Genomic DNA, 15,791 nt, shown 5'->3' on the forward strand with positions numbered 1-15,791 from the left:
CTGAGATATCCTTGACATGCTATTAGACTAACCTACCTGAAGTAGAGCCCTGATCGGACTATTTCACTGTTCACAATGCCTTCAACAGCTCTGAGTACCTAATACATGAAAATCAAACCTTCTGAGATTTATTTTTTTTTAAGTTTATTTATTTATTTTTCTGAGAGGGGGTGGGGAGAGACAGAGTGCAAGTGGGGGGAGGGGCAGAGAGAGAGGGAGACACAGAACTCAAAGCAGTCTCCAGGCTCTGAGCTGTCAGCACAGAGCCTGACACAGGGCTTGAACGCACGAACTGCGGGATCATGACCTGAGCTGAAGTTGGACGCTTAACCCACTGAGCAACCCAGGTGCCCCCAAACCTTCTGAGATTTAAATTCAAGCCTCTCATTTGATCTCGATTTACTTTTCAAACCCCATCTTCTATTACTCCCTTTCACATACCATTGCTCTTCTCCCCATTCCAAACCCTTATTTTTCTTATTTCCATGTTTTTGTTTATACTATTTCCACATTCTTATCTAACCATATTCATATTTTAAAATCCAATCTACTCATCAGAAATAGCTTACCAGGAAATAATATTCATCTTCTCTGAACTCGTCTTAAAGCTTTATCTTTTAGGACACCTTGTTTTAGTAATATACATGTGTTATTTTCCTTATAAGACTAGAAGTTCTTTGAGGTTAAGACACTTTGTGCATGATCTACAAAGTGGATATATGATAAGTAGTAGCAGAATAAATTAAATCAATAAGAAGTATCCAACACTGAAATGAAGCATCAAGGATACAGTAGAAAAGCCTAAATATGGTTCACCCTGGGTGCCTGGGTGGCTCAGTCTGTTAAGCGTCCAACTTCAGCTCAGTTCATTATCTCACAGTTGGGGAGTTCGGGCCCCGCATTGGGCTCTGTGCTGACAGCTCAGAGTCTGGAGCCTGCTTCAGATTCTGTGTCTCCCTCTTTCTTGCCCCTCCTCGGCTCACACTCTGTATCTGTCTCTCTCTCTCTCAAAATGCCCCTCCTCCACTCACACTCTAAACATTAAAAAAAAAGCCTTAATCACCCCATTCACTTATTCAACAAATACTAAAAATTTTTTTTAATGTTTATTTACTTTTGAGAGACAGAGCATGAGCAGGGGAGTGCAGAGAGACAGAGAGGGAGACACAGAATCTGAAGCAGGCTCCAGGCTCTAAGCTGTCAGCACAGAGCTGGATGTGGGGCTTGAACTCACGGACCGCGAGATCATGACCTGAGCCAAAGTCAGACACTCAACTGACTAAGTCACCCAGGTGCCCCAAATTATTCAACAAATATTAAGCAAGTGCCATATGCTAGGATCTGAGAATAAAGTGGTCAAGAAGATAGTAGGCCAGCCTGCCAGAAGTTTATAATTTAGTGTGGTGCATATAGTCCTCCATTCTTAAAATGTTGAGCTGGTGAAAGAACTATAAGCAATAAAATCCTAGTTGAGAAAAAATCCTCATTGAGAAACTCATTTAGAAATGGGTCTCTCTTTTCTATAAGGCCCAGGTGACATCACATAAAGGACAATTTTTACTTTTTAAATGAACTATGAATATTACTTAACTATGAAGGGAGTTAAGATTACTGAAGGGAATGATGTGAGATGAAGTTAGTCATAATATCTCACATTTCAACACTTATTATATTCCAGGTGCTATGCATTATTTTATTCATTTTGAATAATAGAAAACTTGAAGTTCTGTTTTCTGTGTGTGTGTGTGTGTGTGTGTGTGTGTGTGTGTGTGTGTGTGTGTGTTTTAAGTAGGCTTCATGCCTAGCACAGAATCCCAACATGGGACTTGAACTCACAACCCTGAGATCAAGACCTGAACTGAGATCAAGAGTCAGACACTTAACCAACTGAGCCACCCAGGTGCCCCTGGAGGAGTCTTTCAAAAAGCAATCCTTCAAGAAATTATTGGTTGTGAATTAATAAGGAGGAAGTGGAGAGTCAACCCAGATGGAAGAAACAATAGGAATAAAGACATAAGTGTTGGAGAGACCAAGATATGTGTGTATGGGGGGTGGGGGGTGGGTGGGTGGCATGAACAGATACATGGAGAGGGTCTAGTGCTTTACTATGCATTAATGAGAAAGGAAGGCTCATTAGCAGAAGTTGGGGAGGTAAATATAAAGCCTTAATTCCAACTTTGAAACAAGACTCTGAAACAAAGATCTGCTAGGCAAGAGTTATAAAAGAATTCTGACCAAGAGGACAAATACAGTAATATAGTAAGAAAATAAACCCTGTGTTGTATGCACCTGTTGAAAATGGAAGATGCTTGAAGCTGGGACTTTTGCTTTAGGGCTGTAACAATAGAAGTAGAATCACAACTGTAATGAGTTCTTACTGTTTGCCAAGAATAATGCTAAGTATTTTATAAACATTCAATTCTTCCAACAAATTCATAGAATTAATTATTATCATTCCCCCTTTAAATGTGAGGAAATGGAAGTTTATAGTGTTTAACTGGCTCAAGTTCACTCTGCTAGTAAATGACAGAACAAAGATTAGGACTCGGATGTGTCTGAATTCCAAGCTTATGTTCTTAATCACTGTACCATACAGCTGCCCCAGTATTACAATTATCAAGAGTATAGCAGCAGAAATGCTAATAGTCCCTTATATATATGTATAGAGCTGCATGGATTATCAAGTAGTTTTACCTACATTTAGTGCTTGATCCTCATAACTACCTGCTGACACAGATGAGGAAGGTTATGAGTGTGGCTTTTACAGAAAAAACAAGACTCTGAGAAACTACTTTAACAAGGCCGTCTTGTTAAAGAATCCACAAGAACCCACATCTTCAGACTTCTTGTCCAATGTTCTTTTAGCACCACACAACTGCATGAAGGGATTTTGTTCTCTGCTAAATCCTTGGTGTCTAAAACAGTATCTGACACACAATAAGGGCTGAATAAATATTTGCTCACTAAAGGAATGAATATAAGATCCCATTAGTGTATAATAATAGTGCTGTTCACTATGCTAACTGTTATCAGGTTCAACTTACTAATGATAAGGTTATATTTCATCTGTTTGGTGATGATTTAAAAATTTTTTTTTAACATTTATTTATTTTTGAGACAGAGAGAGACAGAGCATGAACAGGGGAGGGGCAGAGAGAGAGGGAGACACAGGATCTGAAACAGGCTCCAGGCTCTGAGCTGTCAGCACAGAGCCCGACGCAGAGCTCGAACTCACGGACCGTGAGATCGTGACCTGAGCCGAAGTCGGATGCTTAACCGACTGAGCCACCCAGGCGCCCCTGTTTGGTGATGATTTAAATGAGCGAGTGCTTTCAGCGATATGTCACATGAGTCATGCTTGAGTACTTACTAAAAACAGCTGAGGAGGGGAAAATGCATAGTGACAGGGTCACAAAATCGAGAGGGAAGGGGTAAGGAAGCAGGCAGGAGAGCAGAGACACCTCTAGACTTTACTGGCCACCCGGAGCAGGGCTATCACTCACCATTTGGTGGCAGTTTTTGGAGGCCAACAGTCTACAGAAAAACTAAAAAAAAACCCTCTTTATAATTCAATTCATATATTCAATTATAATATAATAAAATGTATTTTTTACTGGTGACTAAATGATTAGAGCCATTTCTGTGGTTAGCACAGTTAAGAAAATGAAAAGCATAGCTAATTTGTATAATATACTTAAAAATTGAGTTAAATATACTTAAAATATTTGAATAAACAGTTTACATTAATTGAGCATTTACTCTGCACCATGAGGTGTACTAAATGCTGTGTGTGTGTGGGGGGGGGTGTATTTATATATATATATATATATAACTTCCTTAGCTCTTTACAAGTCTATGAATGTTTGGTAGTAATACCTCCAGGTATAGATGAGGAAGCTGATGTTGAATAACATACCTCCCTCTGGGCATTTGGATATAGTATTTAGCCTCTCCAGACCCCACCCTCTTCTTCTGTAATGTAGAAATAATAATGCTGTCTCTCAGAGGACTGGATGTAAGTAGGATAGGAGATCACATTTTGAAGGCCTTTAAGACAGTGTTTGACACAGTAGACTCAAGATTCAATCATCCCCTTAAAATTCAGTTCCAAAGTGATTTTTTAAAACTTTATTTATTTATTTTGGGAGGGAGGGAGGGAGGGAGAGAGAGAGAGAAGAAGAGAAAGAAAGAGAGAGGGAGAGAACACGAGCAGGGAAGGGGGCAGAGAGAGAGAGGGAGAGAGAAAATCCCAAGTGGGCTCTGTGTCCCATGCAGGGCTTGATCTCACCAACTGTGAGATGACCTGAGCCGAAATCAGGAATCAGATGCTTAACTGACTGAGCTACTCACCAGGTGCCCTCAAGGGGATATTTTGATGGGAATATTCATAACTAACAATACTATAGAAAAAAAAATTATTCTAAAATATGATTCCCCTTATTCCCCCCACTCCCTCCAAAAGATTTATATGGCGTTCTGTAAAGATGAAAATATTAGGAATTAAGTACTAGCATTTATTGAGTAGCTATTGTGTGTCAGGCACAAGATATATATGTCTTATTTAATCCTAACAATCCTATGAGGCGAAACTATTGTTACCTCCCTACACAGAAATAAAGGGAGGACAGAAGAGGTGCTCTAACTATCCAAGGCCAGGTGTCTAGAATAGTTACACTAGGATTTGAACTGAAGAGTATGGCTCTGGGGTCCTTCCTTTCTACCAACATGCTAACTGCCTTAGGTCTAAGAGTGAAAATACCCATTGCTGGCAAGCTTTGGCTACATGGCAATTGGTAGAGAGTCAATACCTATCAATACAATCTTTTATGATAGAAATTGGTCAATATAAGTAAAGATTTTGAACATATTATACAGCTTATGACTCAGCAAATGTACACTGGGGGAAATCTATGCTATAGAAATAAAGGCACCATTACCTAATAATTCTCTCTCTCACACATACACACTCACAATGTTTATTTTGGTATCCTTTTACTGGCCAACCCTTGGAAAATCATCTGGACATCTGTCAGTTGGAAATAATAGAGTATACCAAAATGTGGCCATGATATTAAGCAAAAAAATAATTTTTTAATGAATAGAATCTATACCAGAAGCATGTATATTATGCATTTCAGATGTAACCTATCTAAAATCAACCTCTTAATTTCCACTTCTCTGCTGAAGAGCAGCTATTCTTCAAGAGACTAATAAAAGGCACCACCACCCACCTTCTTGCTCAAGCCAAAAATCTAGGTTTGTGCATGAGTCTCTGGTTCTCCTCAGCTTCCACATTTAATCAATCAAGTCTGATTCACCATCTAAAACTCCAAAAATCCACTCACTTTTCTTTGCCTCCAATACCAAGCCACCATCTACATCTAACTGCAATCAGGCCTCACGGTGTCTGATGTCTTTTGGCGTATTACTGTTACTTTCCCGTAGTCCATTCTCTACCCCGTGGACTGTACATCAAGTTGTTTCATTCCCCCAACACAAACCCTGCAGTGGCTTCCAGTGCACATAGGATAAAACCCAAACTTCTCACTCTGACTCACAAAGCTCTTGCCCCATACCAGTCTCCAGGCTCCCAATACGCCTCCAGCCATATCCCTCAAATGCTCCAGCTCATTCTCACTTGAGAGTTATTTCTGTTCCCTCTGCAAAGAAAGATCTCCCCCTTTATCTTTGTGTTTGGCTCCTTCTTATCATTTTGACCTCATTTACATTTCCCCTGTCCAAGAGGACTACCCTGACACTAACCAAAGTGTTACTTTGGATCACAAGCTACTTTCCTTATTTTAATTCTCTCCAAGTCACAGACCACTGTTGATAATTCTCTTGGTGTATTTATTCATTAATTTCCTTATTAGAATGTAAGCTGAACCACAGCAAGGAGCCTTCTGTTTTATTCACACCTATGTCTCTAACACCCAAGACCATTTGATGCATAATATGCACTCCTCGAATGCTGGCTGAATGAAAAGAATGTGTACTGTACAATCAGGTTTTTACTAAAAGAGACACTACTCACATATAGCTGTTTATTTTTGCAGTAGAAGAAAAGGAGAAAATATGGAAAGATACTAAACAGTAAATATTAACTGCCTTGGGGAGGTAGGGAAAGGAAAATTAACTTTTTCTTCTAGTAACTCTGTATGGTTTGACTAGTTACAATTCGTATTTTTTTTCTTTTTGGAACTAAAAAATAAAAAAAAATATACAGAGAATGTAATATTCCCTCAGCTGAGGAGACACTTGATTATATAGCTAGTTAGCTATCTAATGTACATCTATCTGTCTACTTCTAGAAGCAGATCAGCAGATCAATGTGATGGCAATCTTGTACTAGTAATTTCTCCATTAACAGATTAGTTATTTAAAGATACTTCTGATCATAGGTATTAAAGTATTTCAAAAACATAAAGAAAGAGGTACTGACAGCTACCAGAGGGGAGGGGGGTGTGAGGATGGAGGACAGGTGATGGGGATTAAGGAGGGCACTTGTTGTGATGAGTGGCTGGTGTGGCACGGAAATGTTGAATCACTAACTAGTACACGTGACACTAACACTACACTGTAGGTTAACTAGCTGGAACTTATTTAAAAAAAAATTTTTTTTTAACGTTTATTTATTTTTGAGACAGAGAGAGACAGAGCATGAACGGGTGAGCGTCAGAGAGAGGGAGACACAGAATCGGAAGCAGGCTCCAGGCTCTGAGCCATCAGCCCAGAGCCCGACGCGGGGCTTGAACTCACGGACCGTGAGATCGTGACCTGAGCCCAAGTCGGACGCTTAACCGACTGAGCCACCCAGGCACCCCTAACTAGCTGGAATTTAAATAAAAACTCAAAAAAAATCATTTTTCCAATACATTTTGAAATGCTCTGTTAGGACAAATTATAGATCTGGAAGAAACTTGAAGGAACTTTGAGGAAAGCAATACTTACATGTTAAGTTCTAATGTCTTTGATATTACTTTATAATCATACCTCAAATACTTTCTAATTAGGGAAATTTCCTATTTAGCACATTCCATGAATTTTGAATACCAGGTACTGACAATCAAAAATGCTAGAATTGGAAAAAATAATCACGACAGATCCATCTAAGTCACGGCAAGCTCATTAGGAGCCATTTTACCTCAACAGAAGATGGGTAACTTGATGGTAATGGAAACGGAGCAACGGCCATCTGATTGACTGCATCTTCATTTCTGTGGATGTGAAAATAGGCAGAATCAGTACACACCAAATGCTAAGTTTCTGGCTCAAGATACAACCATTTCCTCTGTTGAAAATGCATACACAGCACCTTAGAATAAAAAATATGTACAGATGTATACTGGTTTTAAGCATGCAAACCTATTAAGCACAAAAAGGGATGTATTACCCCAGGGACAATAAGATGTGATTATTAGTGACAGAAAATGATGATGTTAGGGGTTAGCTAGATCCTGCTTACTAAGTCAGGATCATTTTGGGAAGACATCAACTCTTTCGGCACTGTTGAGTGTAAGTTTTTTGAATGGCCGTGTGTAACCTCTAGGCCCATTAATGTCCAGACCATTTTGTTCTTTGAACTGGAAAGGTTCCCGGCTCCCTCACTTGGCTTCTAACTTTGTTATGCCAAATGAAGGTCGGGATGTGTATGACAGGCCCTGCATGGGTGGGCACTGTGAGGAGGAGTGATGGATGGGGAGAGCAGAGATCCAGACAAATGTGGGTCAATCCCCCTCCTCCTCATCCTAATGGGAGCAGAGAAGGTGGGAGCTAAAACTTCATCACCAGGGTCACAGGTACAGAACAACTCCTAGAATACCAGTTCTGATTATTTGGGCCCATTTCCATGACATTACCAGCAAACGATAGGCGGTGATTTCATGGGAGATTTAACCTTTACTATTCATTCATGATGCATAACCAGTAATAATTATCTCAAGATTTATGTGAAGTTTGACTTTAGGTTTCACAACATAAACCAAGGAAGATCACAAAAACGTTTCTTCCTGGTACGTGAAGCTCTAAGACTGCTCACGGATCTCTCTCCATATGACCAGTATATCCAGGATAGCCACTACCTGACTTGGTATGGCATTCAAAATCCAAACCCAATGTATTTTTTACTTCTCACCAATAGGAAAAATACATTGGTCCATGCCATTCCTGCTTTGGTGCTTTAATCATATCACTGCATTTACCTGAATTGTCTTTCTTTATTAAATTTCTAATCCACCCATCCTTCTCCTCCAGTGTGAGTTCAATAACCTCAATTAAGTGAATTATTCCCTTATGATAAAAGACTATCTCTATATTGATGTCTTCCAAATTCATATGGTTAGCCCAGGTCTTTTTCTGAGCTTAATATCTGCATATCTAACTCCTACTTTATATTTCCACTGGATGTCTTACAAACATCTCAAATAAAATAGATCTCTTTATCACACTAGTCGCCAGAGGGTTCCATGATCAATCCTCCTCACTTGAGTAAATATCAACAAGGTCTGCCCCACTGTTCAACCAGGAACTGGGGAGTCATTCTTGAAACCTCTATCCAATCAAGAAGCCTTGTTAATTCTACCTTCAAAATGTATCTTGAGTCTTTCCACTATTATCATTTCTTACCAGAGTTAATGGTAAGAGCATCCTATTTCTCCAGTCTATTCTTCACCCAGCAGCGTTATTATGGTTCTAATACATAAATCTGGTTATATTTCTATCCCCTGCTTAAAATACCCCTATGGCTTATTATACTTAGGATCAAGTCCACAATTGTTAGGGAGGCTGTAAGGCCTTGAGCAATCTGTCTCAGCCCCCATCTCTGGCTTGTTCTCTCTTCTCCTGGTTCACTTGGCTCTAGTCTAGTTACATGAGCTTTCTTCCCATTTCTCAGCTGAGCCAAGCTCCATCCACCTCAGGGTACTAGCTAGCCCTATTCTCTTCTGCTCTGCTCAGCCATTGCCCAAATCCTTCGTCTGATTTATATTCTTACTTCTTTTTCCTAGCTGACCATAAACATCATTTCCTCAAATAAGCCTTCTAGGACCTCCACTATATGCATATGGCACCCTATACAATAATTGTAGTTATTGTCTTTCATAATTTCCTAACTGATCTGCATAAACATGTGCTTCTAGATGGTAAGCACTCCGAGGACAGGAACCATGTCCTTCCTACTCTCTCTTACATTAACTAGGGCAAAAGTGCCTGGCAAACAGTCTGTACTTAACAGAGTTGTTAAGTGAACTGAACTGCAAGAAGTCTAGGCTGATGTAAATTTTATGTGGAAATAGGCAGAGTATATATAAATAAAGAGATGAAGTCTAGGTACCATTCCTTATTCTAACCTTCTAAGGTTCTTGGATTATCTAGCATATGAGTCAAACCAAAGCAAGAGGGAGAAAAACTAGAACCATTAAGTGACACAGCATATGAAGAATGTATCTAGTTTTTCTGACCGCATCACAGATATCTTGAGCATGCACTATTACATTAAGAGATGGCTATTGTTTTTCAGGGAGTACAATCCATTCCTCAGCAGTTTGCTCATACACAGAAGAAGCAATCAGTTACCTCTGGATAAGTAACAGCATTTCAAAGTGGTAATTCCCTTTCACATTCATTTTCCTCCACTGAATAACACAATAGAACTCAGCTCTAGCTTAGAGCTGAAAGCCAACAGGACGCGTCTGCTCCAGACTCAGAACTCACGGGGCAGAGTACATTTGGCAGTAATTAAGCAGATGGCTTTTCATACTTCTTTCAAAGGTTACCGGCATTAAAAATATGGCTGCACATAAATTCTTATTGAGAAGTCATGATTACCTGGACCAAGTTACTTCAAATCAGCCAAGTTACCCCTTCATAATTTAATGATTTTCTCCAAATGAGTATGACTTTAATGGCCTTTAAATTCTATATTAATTTTTTTAAACTTCACAAAATAGAACACTACAATTACTCTCAATGGAGAGAAAAAAGTGCTTTAAAAAGTTATAGTTCATAATCCTTTATAATCCACTTACCAGGGAGTGTTCACACACCTCCACGTCAAGTAAGCAAAGACCTGACAATTTTCAAGAGAAATGAGTAGGAAGAGGGAAGCCAAAGGACAGAAGGCATTCACACTTCAAACAAGCAGTCAGCTTGAATGACTTCTGGGGACCCTTTGGCCCTTCCTCTCCTGTGATTCTCACAAGGAATAAAATCTATTTGCTTTATAATTTACCTTTCCTTTCCAATATAATTAATGTAAGTTTCTTAGGCCCAGGCGCCCCATACAGGACACAATCAGAAATTGTAATTGCTTATTGGTATTTTCATAATTATCGTCAACAGCTGTTGAGAGAGATAATGGAGTGCTACCATGGGTAAGAGTGAGAATACTTTTCCAGAGTACAGAACCCTGTATGTATATGTCTGTATCACTGTATTTTTCATGCTCTATTAAAATTACCTGTGCTGTCCTCTCTCCCCCTTGAAGCCCAGGGATGGGATCTTACCTTTTTGCATCCCCCCAGCTTGTAGGAGGGTACCTGACAGAGTAGGGGTACTATAAATGTCTGTTGAATAAAGGTGATCTTAACAAGGCAGGAAAAAAGACATGGAAACAGAACTATCAAAACTATGCCCTGTGTTTTTCAAGCTGCTTCAATGAGTTAATGATAGTGTACTGCCTCTAGCCAGGCAGCTATCAGTACTTGCCACATTAAGGGACATTTCTTGGGGTGTCTGCCTAGCTCACAGTAATTCCCTGAATGGGCCAGAGTAGCAATGTCTACATTGTGTAACAATGACAGCCTGCCTCAACCTTAGTGGATGGAGGGAGAAAACACCTGTCTCAGTTTGGGCCAATCAGATTCTTTCCCAGGGACTCAAAATTTAGGACAGACACAGAGATCAGGAATGCAGTAGCTAGATAATAACAAATGAAGTGCTCAAGGCTAAAGAGGGGGTTGAGAAATCGCTTCTGACATCTCTGGAGTCATCCTGATTTCTTCAGTCTTAGATGTAAAGCCCCTTCTTAAGAGCCCCTGAGACATCCTTGTATTCTTACAATGCATGCTCCTTTATTTTTTTTAAATGTTTATTTATTTTGAGAGAGAGGGGCGGGGTGGGGGAGAGGGATAGGAAGGGGCAGAGAGAGAGAGGGAGAGAGAGAATCCCAAGCAGGCTCTGTGTTCTCAGCATAGAGCCTGATGTGGGCTTCAATCTCATGAATCATGAAATCATGCACTGAGCTGAAGCCAGGAGTCTGATGCTTAACCATCAGAGCCACCCAGGCGCCCCCTGCATTCTCATTTAATTTAAGCTGGCTAGCATTTACTAATTAGAGTAAACTCAATAATATAGCTCTGATTTTGTTTTGAATACATTTAGTTTATTTAACAAATATTTATACTAGGGGTACAAAGATGAAGAAAACATCATTTCTGCCTTTGATGGTATTAGCCATTAGTAAGGAATATAGCTATATAAGTAAATGGACAATTACAATAATGGAATTAACTATACAGGGACTGTCAATTTAGTTCTTCTCCAAACAGTTTCTAGGAACACCTCCACTTCAGTTTCTTGTAGAATATACTTATATTTATCACAAATATACATTCTAGATCCTGATTTCAATTCTATTTTGTTACAAAAATACACTCATTGGTAGTTGTGTTAGTTAGAATTCTAAAAAGTTTCCCAAGATTGTTGCCGTCTGGTTTACATACTGCATAGGATCAATTTCACTTCCATGATTAAGTAATATTAAACAGCACAGCTGACTAGAATACAAAGAAAGATGATCAAGTGGAGCCTGACCCAATCATACCGGCCCTTTAAATCTGGAGATGTCACTCCCCAGAGCTCCAATGCCCTGATCTCCTCCTAAATTAGTAGTTATTTCACAGGAATCCTAAAGAATGCTTGGAGGTCAGAGACAGGAAGTCAGAGATTAGAAATATCATTGCTGGAGGATGCCTGGGTGGCTCAGTAGGTTAAGTTAAGCATTGGACTCTTGGTTTTGGATCAGGTCATGGTCTCAGTTTCATGGGGTCGAGCCCTGCATCTGGCTCCACGCTAAGAATGTGGAGCCTGCTTGGGATTCTCTGTCTCCCTCTCTCTCTCTCTCTGTCACTTTCCCACTCGTGCTATCTTTGTCTCTCCCAAAATAAATAAAACCTAAAAAAAAAAAAAAAAAAAAAAAGAAATGCCATTGCCGGTTTGAGGATGGGGGAGGCCATGTGGTAAAGAATATGAATGGTCTCTAGGAGCTGAGAGTAGTCCTCATTTGAGAACCAGCAAGGGCATATAAGATATCAACTAGGATGAACTTGGAAGTTGAATTTTTTCCAAGATTTCAGACAAGAACTTAGAACGGACAACACTTTGATTTCTGCCTTGTGATACACAGCCATGCTGTGCCAGACATCTGATCTACAGAACTGTGAGCTAATAAATAGGTGTTGTTTAAGCTATTAAATTGGCGGTAATTTGTTACACAGCAAGAGAAAACTAGTACACAGCACAATTCTTTGATTTGGAAAATATGGTCACCAGAAACATACCCATGTATCACTGTTCTAAATGTCTTTCATGGATTAACTCATTTAACTTGCATTAACAGCCCTATGTGGTAATTACAATGATTTTCTTCATTTAACACAGAGGGTAAGCAACCTGACCAAACTCACAAAGCAAATGAATAGTACAGCCAAGGTTGAAACCTGGCAGTCTGGCCTCAAAATCCACTCTTTTAGCTACTACACTACAGTGTTTCCCATTTTAACAACCTGCCCCAGAGCCACATATGTCTTCTCTTACATACCCAAGCCAATAGTCCTAGACTCACCTTAGGGAAAAGTTCTACTAGGTCACAATTTACTCTTAAAGCTATTTCATAATTTTCCTTAGGGCAAGAAGTATGAAGTTTCTGAGTTTGCTCACTCTATCAACTTTTTGTACTTAAGTTCTGAGCGTCATGTCTTCATTACCTAGTCTTTGTACAGATATAATGACTATAAAATGCTTTAAAATACTCATCGTGTTTGATAGTGCATGTAGCATGGTAAAAAATACAGCAGAGTGTAATTCCCTCAATATTCTTCCGTGACCATAATTAGAACTGTTCCTAAATCCTCTGGCTTGTACTTTCCTTCTTTAAAGTTGAGCTGGTACTTGAACCAAGTACTTGGTAATCATGGAAATACATGTTGAGATGGAACATGCTGCCTTGTACTTTTTTTTTTTTGCACCTATTTTGGGCCCTTGTAGTTTATTCTTTATTTTTAAAAATTTTTTAATGTTTATTTATTTTTGAGAGAGAGCGCGTGCACACAAGGTGGGGGGATAGGGGCAGAAAGAGAGGGAGACACAGAGCCCAAAACAAGTTCCAGGCTCTGAGCTGTCAGCACAGAGCCCAATGCAGGGCTCTAATTCATCAACTGTGAGATCATGACCTGAGCCAAAGTCGGATGCTTAACCGACTGGGCCACCACTAGGCACCCCTACCCAGTATACTTAAATACAGAAGCAGAAAGTAGAATGGTAGTTGCCAGAGGCTGCAGGGTAGGGGAGGGAGAATGGGGAGTTACTTTTTACCAGGTAGAGATTTTTAGTTTTACAAGATATAAAGAGTTCTGCAGATAGGTAGTGGTGACAGCTGCACAGCAGTGTAACATACTCATTGCCATTGAACTGTACGTTTAAAAATGGTTAAGATGGTGGACTTTATGTCATACATATCTTACTACAATTTAAAACAATTAAGCAAGACACAAGAACAACAAAGTGTGCAGAGAATATATTTGAATTACTCAGAATGTCACTTAAAAATCATTATTGTCGGGGTGCCTGGGTGGCTCAGTCGGTTGAGCGTCCGACTTCAGGTCAGGTCATGATCTCACGGTTCGTGAATTCAAGCCCCACGTCGGGCTTTGTGCTAACTGACGGCTCAGAACCTGGAGACTGCTTCGGATTCTGTGTCTCCCTCTCTCTCTGTCCCTCCCCTGTTTGTGTTCTGTCTCCCTCTGTCTCTCAAAAATAAATAAAAAACATTAAAAACAAAATCATCGTCTCCAGACTGCTGTGGTTCTGCCACTTGGAAATTCACTTTCACTAAACCCATAGGATCTTATTTCATACCAACAAAACAGCACTATATGAAAAACAGAAGTTTTGTGCCTGAATTCAGCCAGGATAGCTGAGTAGGCAGATTTCATTTTTTAAAATCTATTCTAAAATGATTACAACTGCCATCTAGTGCCTAGCCCAGTGTTTAAATACACACACAGAGTTGAATAAATGAGTGATACAGGAACACAGCTAAACAGGCCTAAATGTTATTTTCTGATTGTACTAAATATAGTGATGGGAGACACTTGAGGACAGGAAAAATAAACTCTACATTTGCTTTATTAATTGGGACACGACACTGAATTAACATTTGGCTAGGAAAGCTCAATATAAATGAACCAGAAGTAACATATAAAACAAAGCACATCATTATATTTCAGTGGGAGCAAAACTCCTTTCTGTAAAGATTCCAAGAGAGGTTTCAAACTCTATGAACAGACTGAATAGTTTACAATTTCCAATTGTAAGAAACCTCCCAAATAGCAATATGCTGAATCTGAAATAAATGACCAATGACAGTAGAATTATGAACTTTATTTACTTGGCATTCCAAACAATGTCAGTAATGAGGGCTGCTGGGAGTAACTCAGCATCCAGACCCACATTTCACAAACGTGGCCCCAGGCAAGTTCTAAATAACTGTTGCCAGTTGTGCAGAGGAAAAGGTAGCTCATAAAATATCTGGCAGTGCAGGTTGGTGGGAGGGTTGATGTAGAGAGCTTAGGACTGGATGGATGGGATGATTTAGCCTAATATGTTTCTCAGAGAGGTTCTTTCTGAAGGATAACGTAGTAGATACCCTCAGCCATTTGTCTCTTTATCCTGGCTGGCAAAGCCTTAATGGTGTTCAGATATCCAGCCCTCACTAAAAGGCCATGTGCTGGGGAAAGGTGACTTCTTCCACCGCAGGTAAAAACGCAGGATAAATCCTGCCTAATTCCTCTGAGATAATCATGGCAATCCAATCTCATTTCAAGAGCCAGTGAATGGTTTGGCAATGGAAATATGTCATACTGGAGATACGCAGTGGAGACCTGCTCAGAGGTCTTGTGATTTGCTGAAGAAGTCTGAAGGATAAAAATTTGTCAGAACCAAGGGTAAAAGCCTGTGGGTGACCAGAAAATGTGCAGAAGAAACCATCTCACTCCGGCTGCTCGTGATTTGTTCAGATAGCTCACTTTTATTACCCTTCTCATTCATTAGGATTCTTTGGCAACAAGCAAGAGAAATGAATTTGGACCAACTAAAGCAAAGGGAATTTATTAAAGGGATACAGGGATCTCACAAAACACAAGCAGGCTACATGATTAGATTTGGAACATACAGGAACTAAGAGGCCTCCAGAGGACAAGGAAGCAGGAAAACAGAATGATGTCATAGCAGGAACCTCCTATTAAGGCCCTGTGGTTTCATGTATAAACACCATTTATATAAAATCACTCACGTAATGTGAGTGCTTCCTAGTCTAAGCAAAGGTATCATATTGCCTAAGTTTAGGTCACATGACCAACCCTGGGCCACATCTCAGAAGTGAAAGACAGGGCCCCTTCAGCTTACACAGAGGAAGAGAGGCATCTAGCTGTACTGTTTTTACTGTTCCACCATAGTATATGTATTGTGTGGGTGTGCATGTTTCAAAAAGAAAGTCTATCTAAGGAAACAGATAT

The 15,791-nt window shown here is 39.7% G+C and overlaps 1 protein-coding gene across 1 annotated transcript in view; it reads right to left on the reverse strand.

Annotated features, from left to right (window-relative positions):
- Positions 1–15,791, reverse strand: part of PATJ (PATJ crumbs cell polarity complex component) — a 368,066-nt gene that overhangs the window by 101,148 nt on the left and 251,127 nt on the right. The window contains exon 30 of the mRNA XM_047084721.1: positions 7,145–7,217. Within this exon, the coding sequence (XP_046940677.1) occupies positions 7,145–7,217 (73 nt within the window). The remainder of the gene's footprint in view (positions 1–7,144; positions 7,218–15,791) is intronic.

The sequence above is a fragment of the Lynx rufus genome, unplaced genomic scaffold (assembly GCF_022079265.1).
Source record: "Lynx rufus isolate CCGP_SWC_20201006 ecotype Redwood Valley unplaced genomic scaffold, mLynRuf1.p SCAF_2, whole genome shotgun sequence".
In the NCBI taxonomy this organism is placed as follows: Eukaryota; Metazoa; Chordata; class Mammalia; order Carnivora; family Felidae; genus Lynx; species Lynx rufus.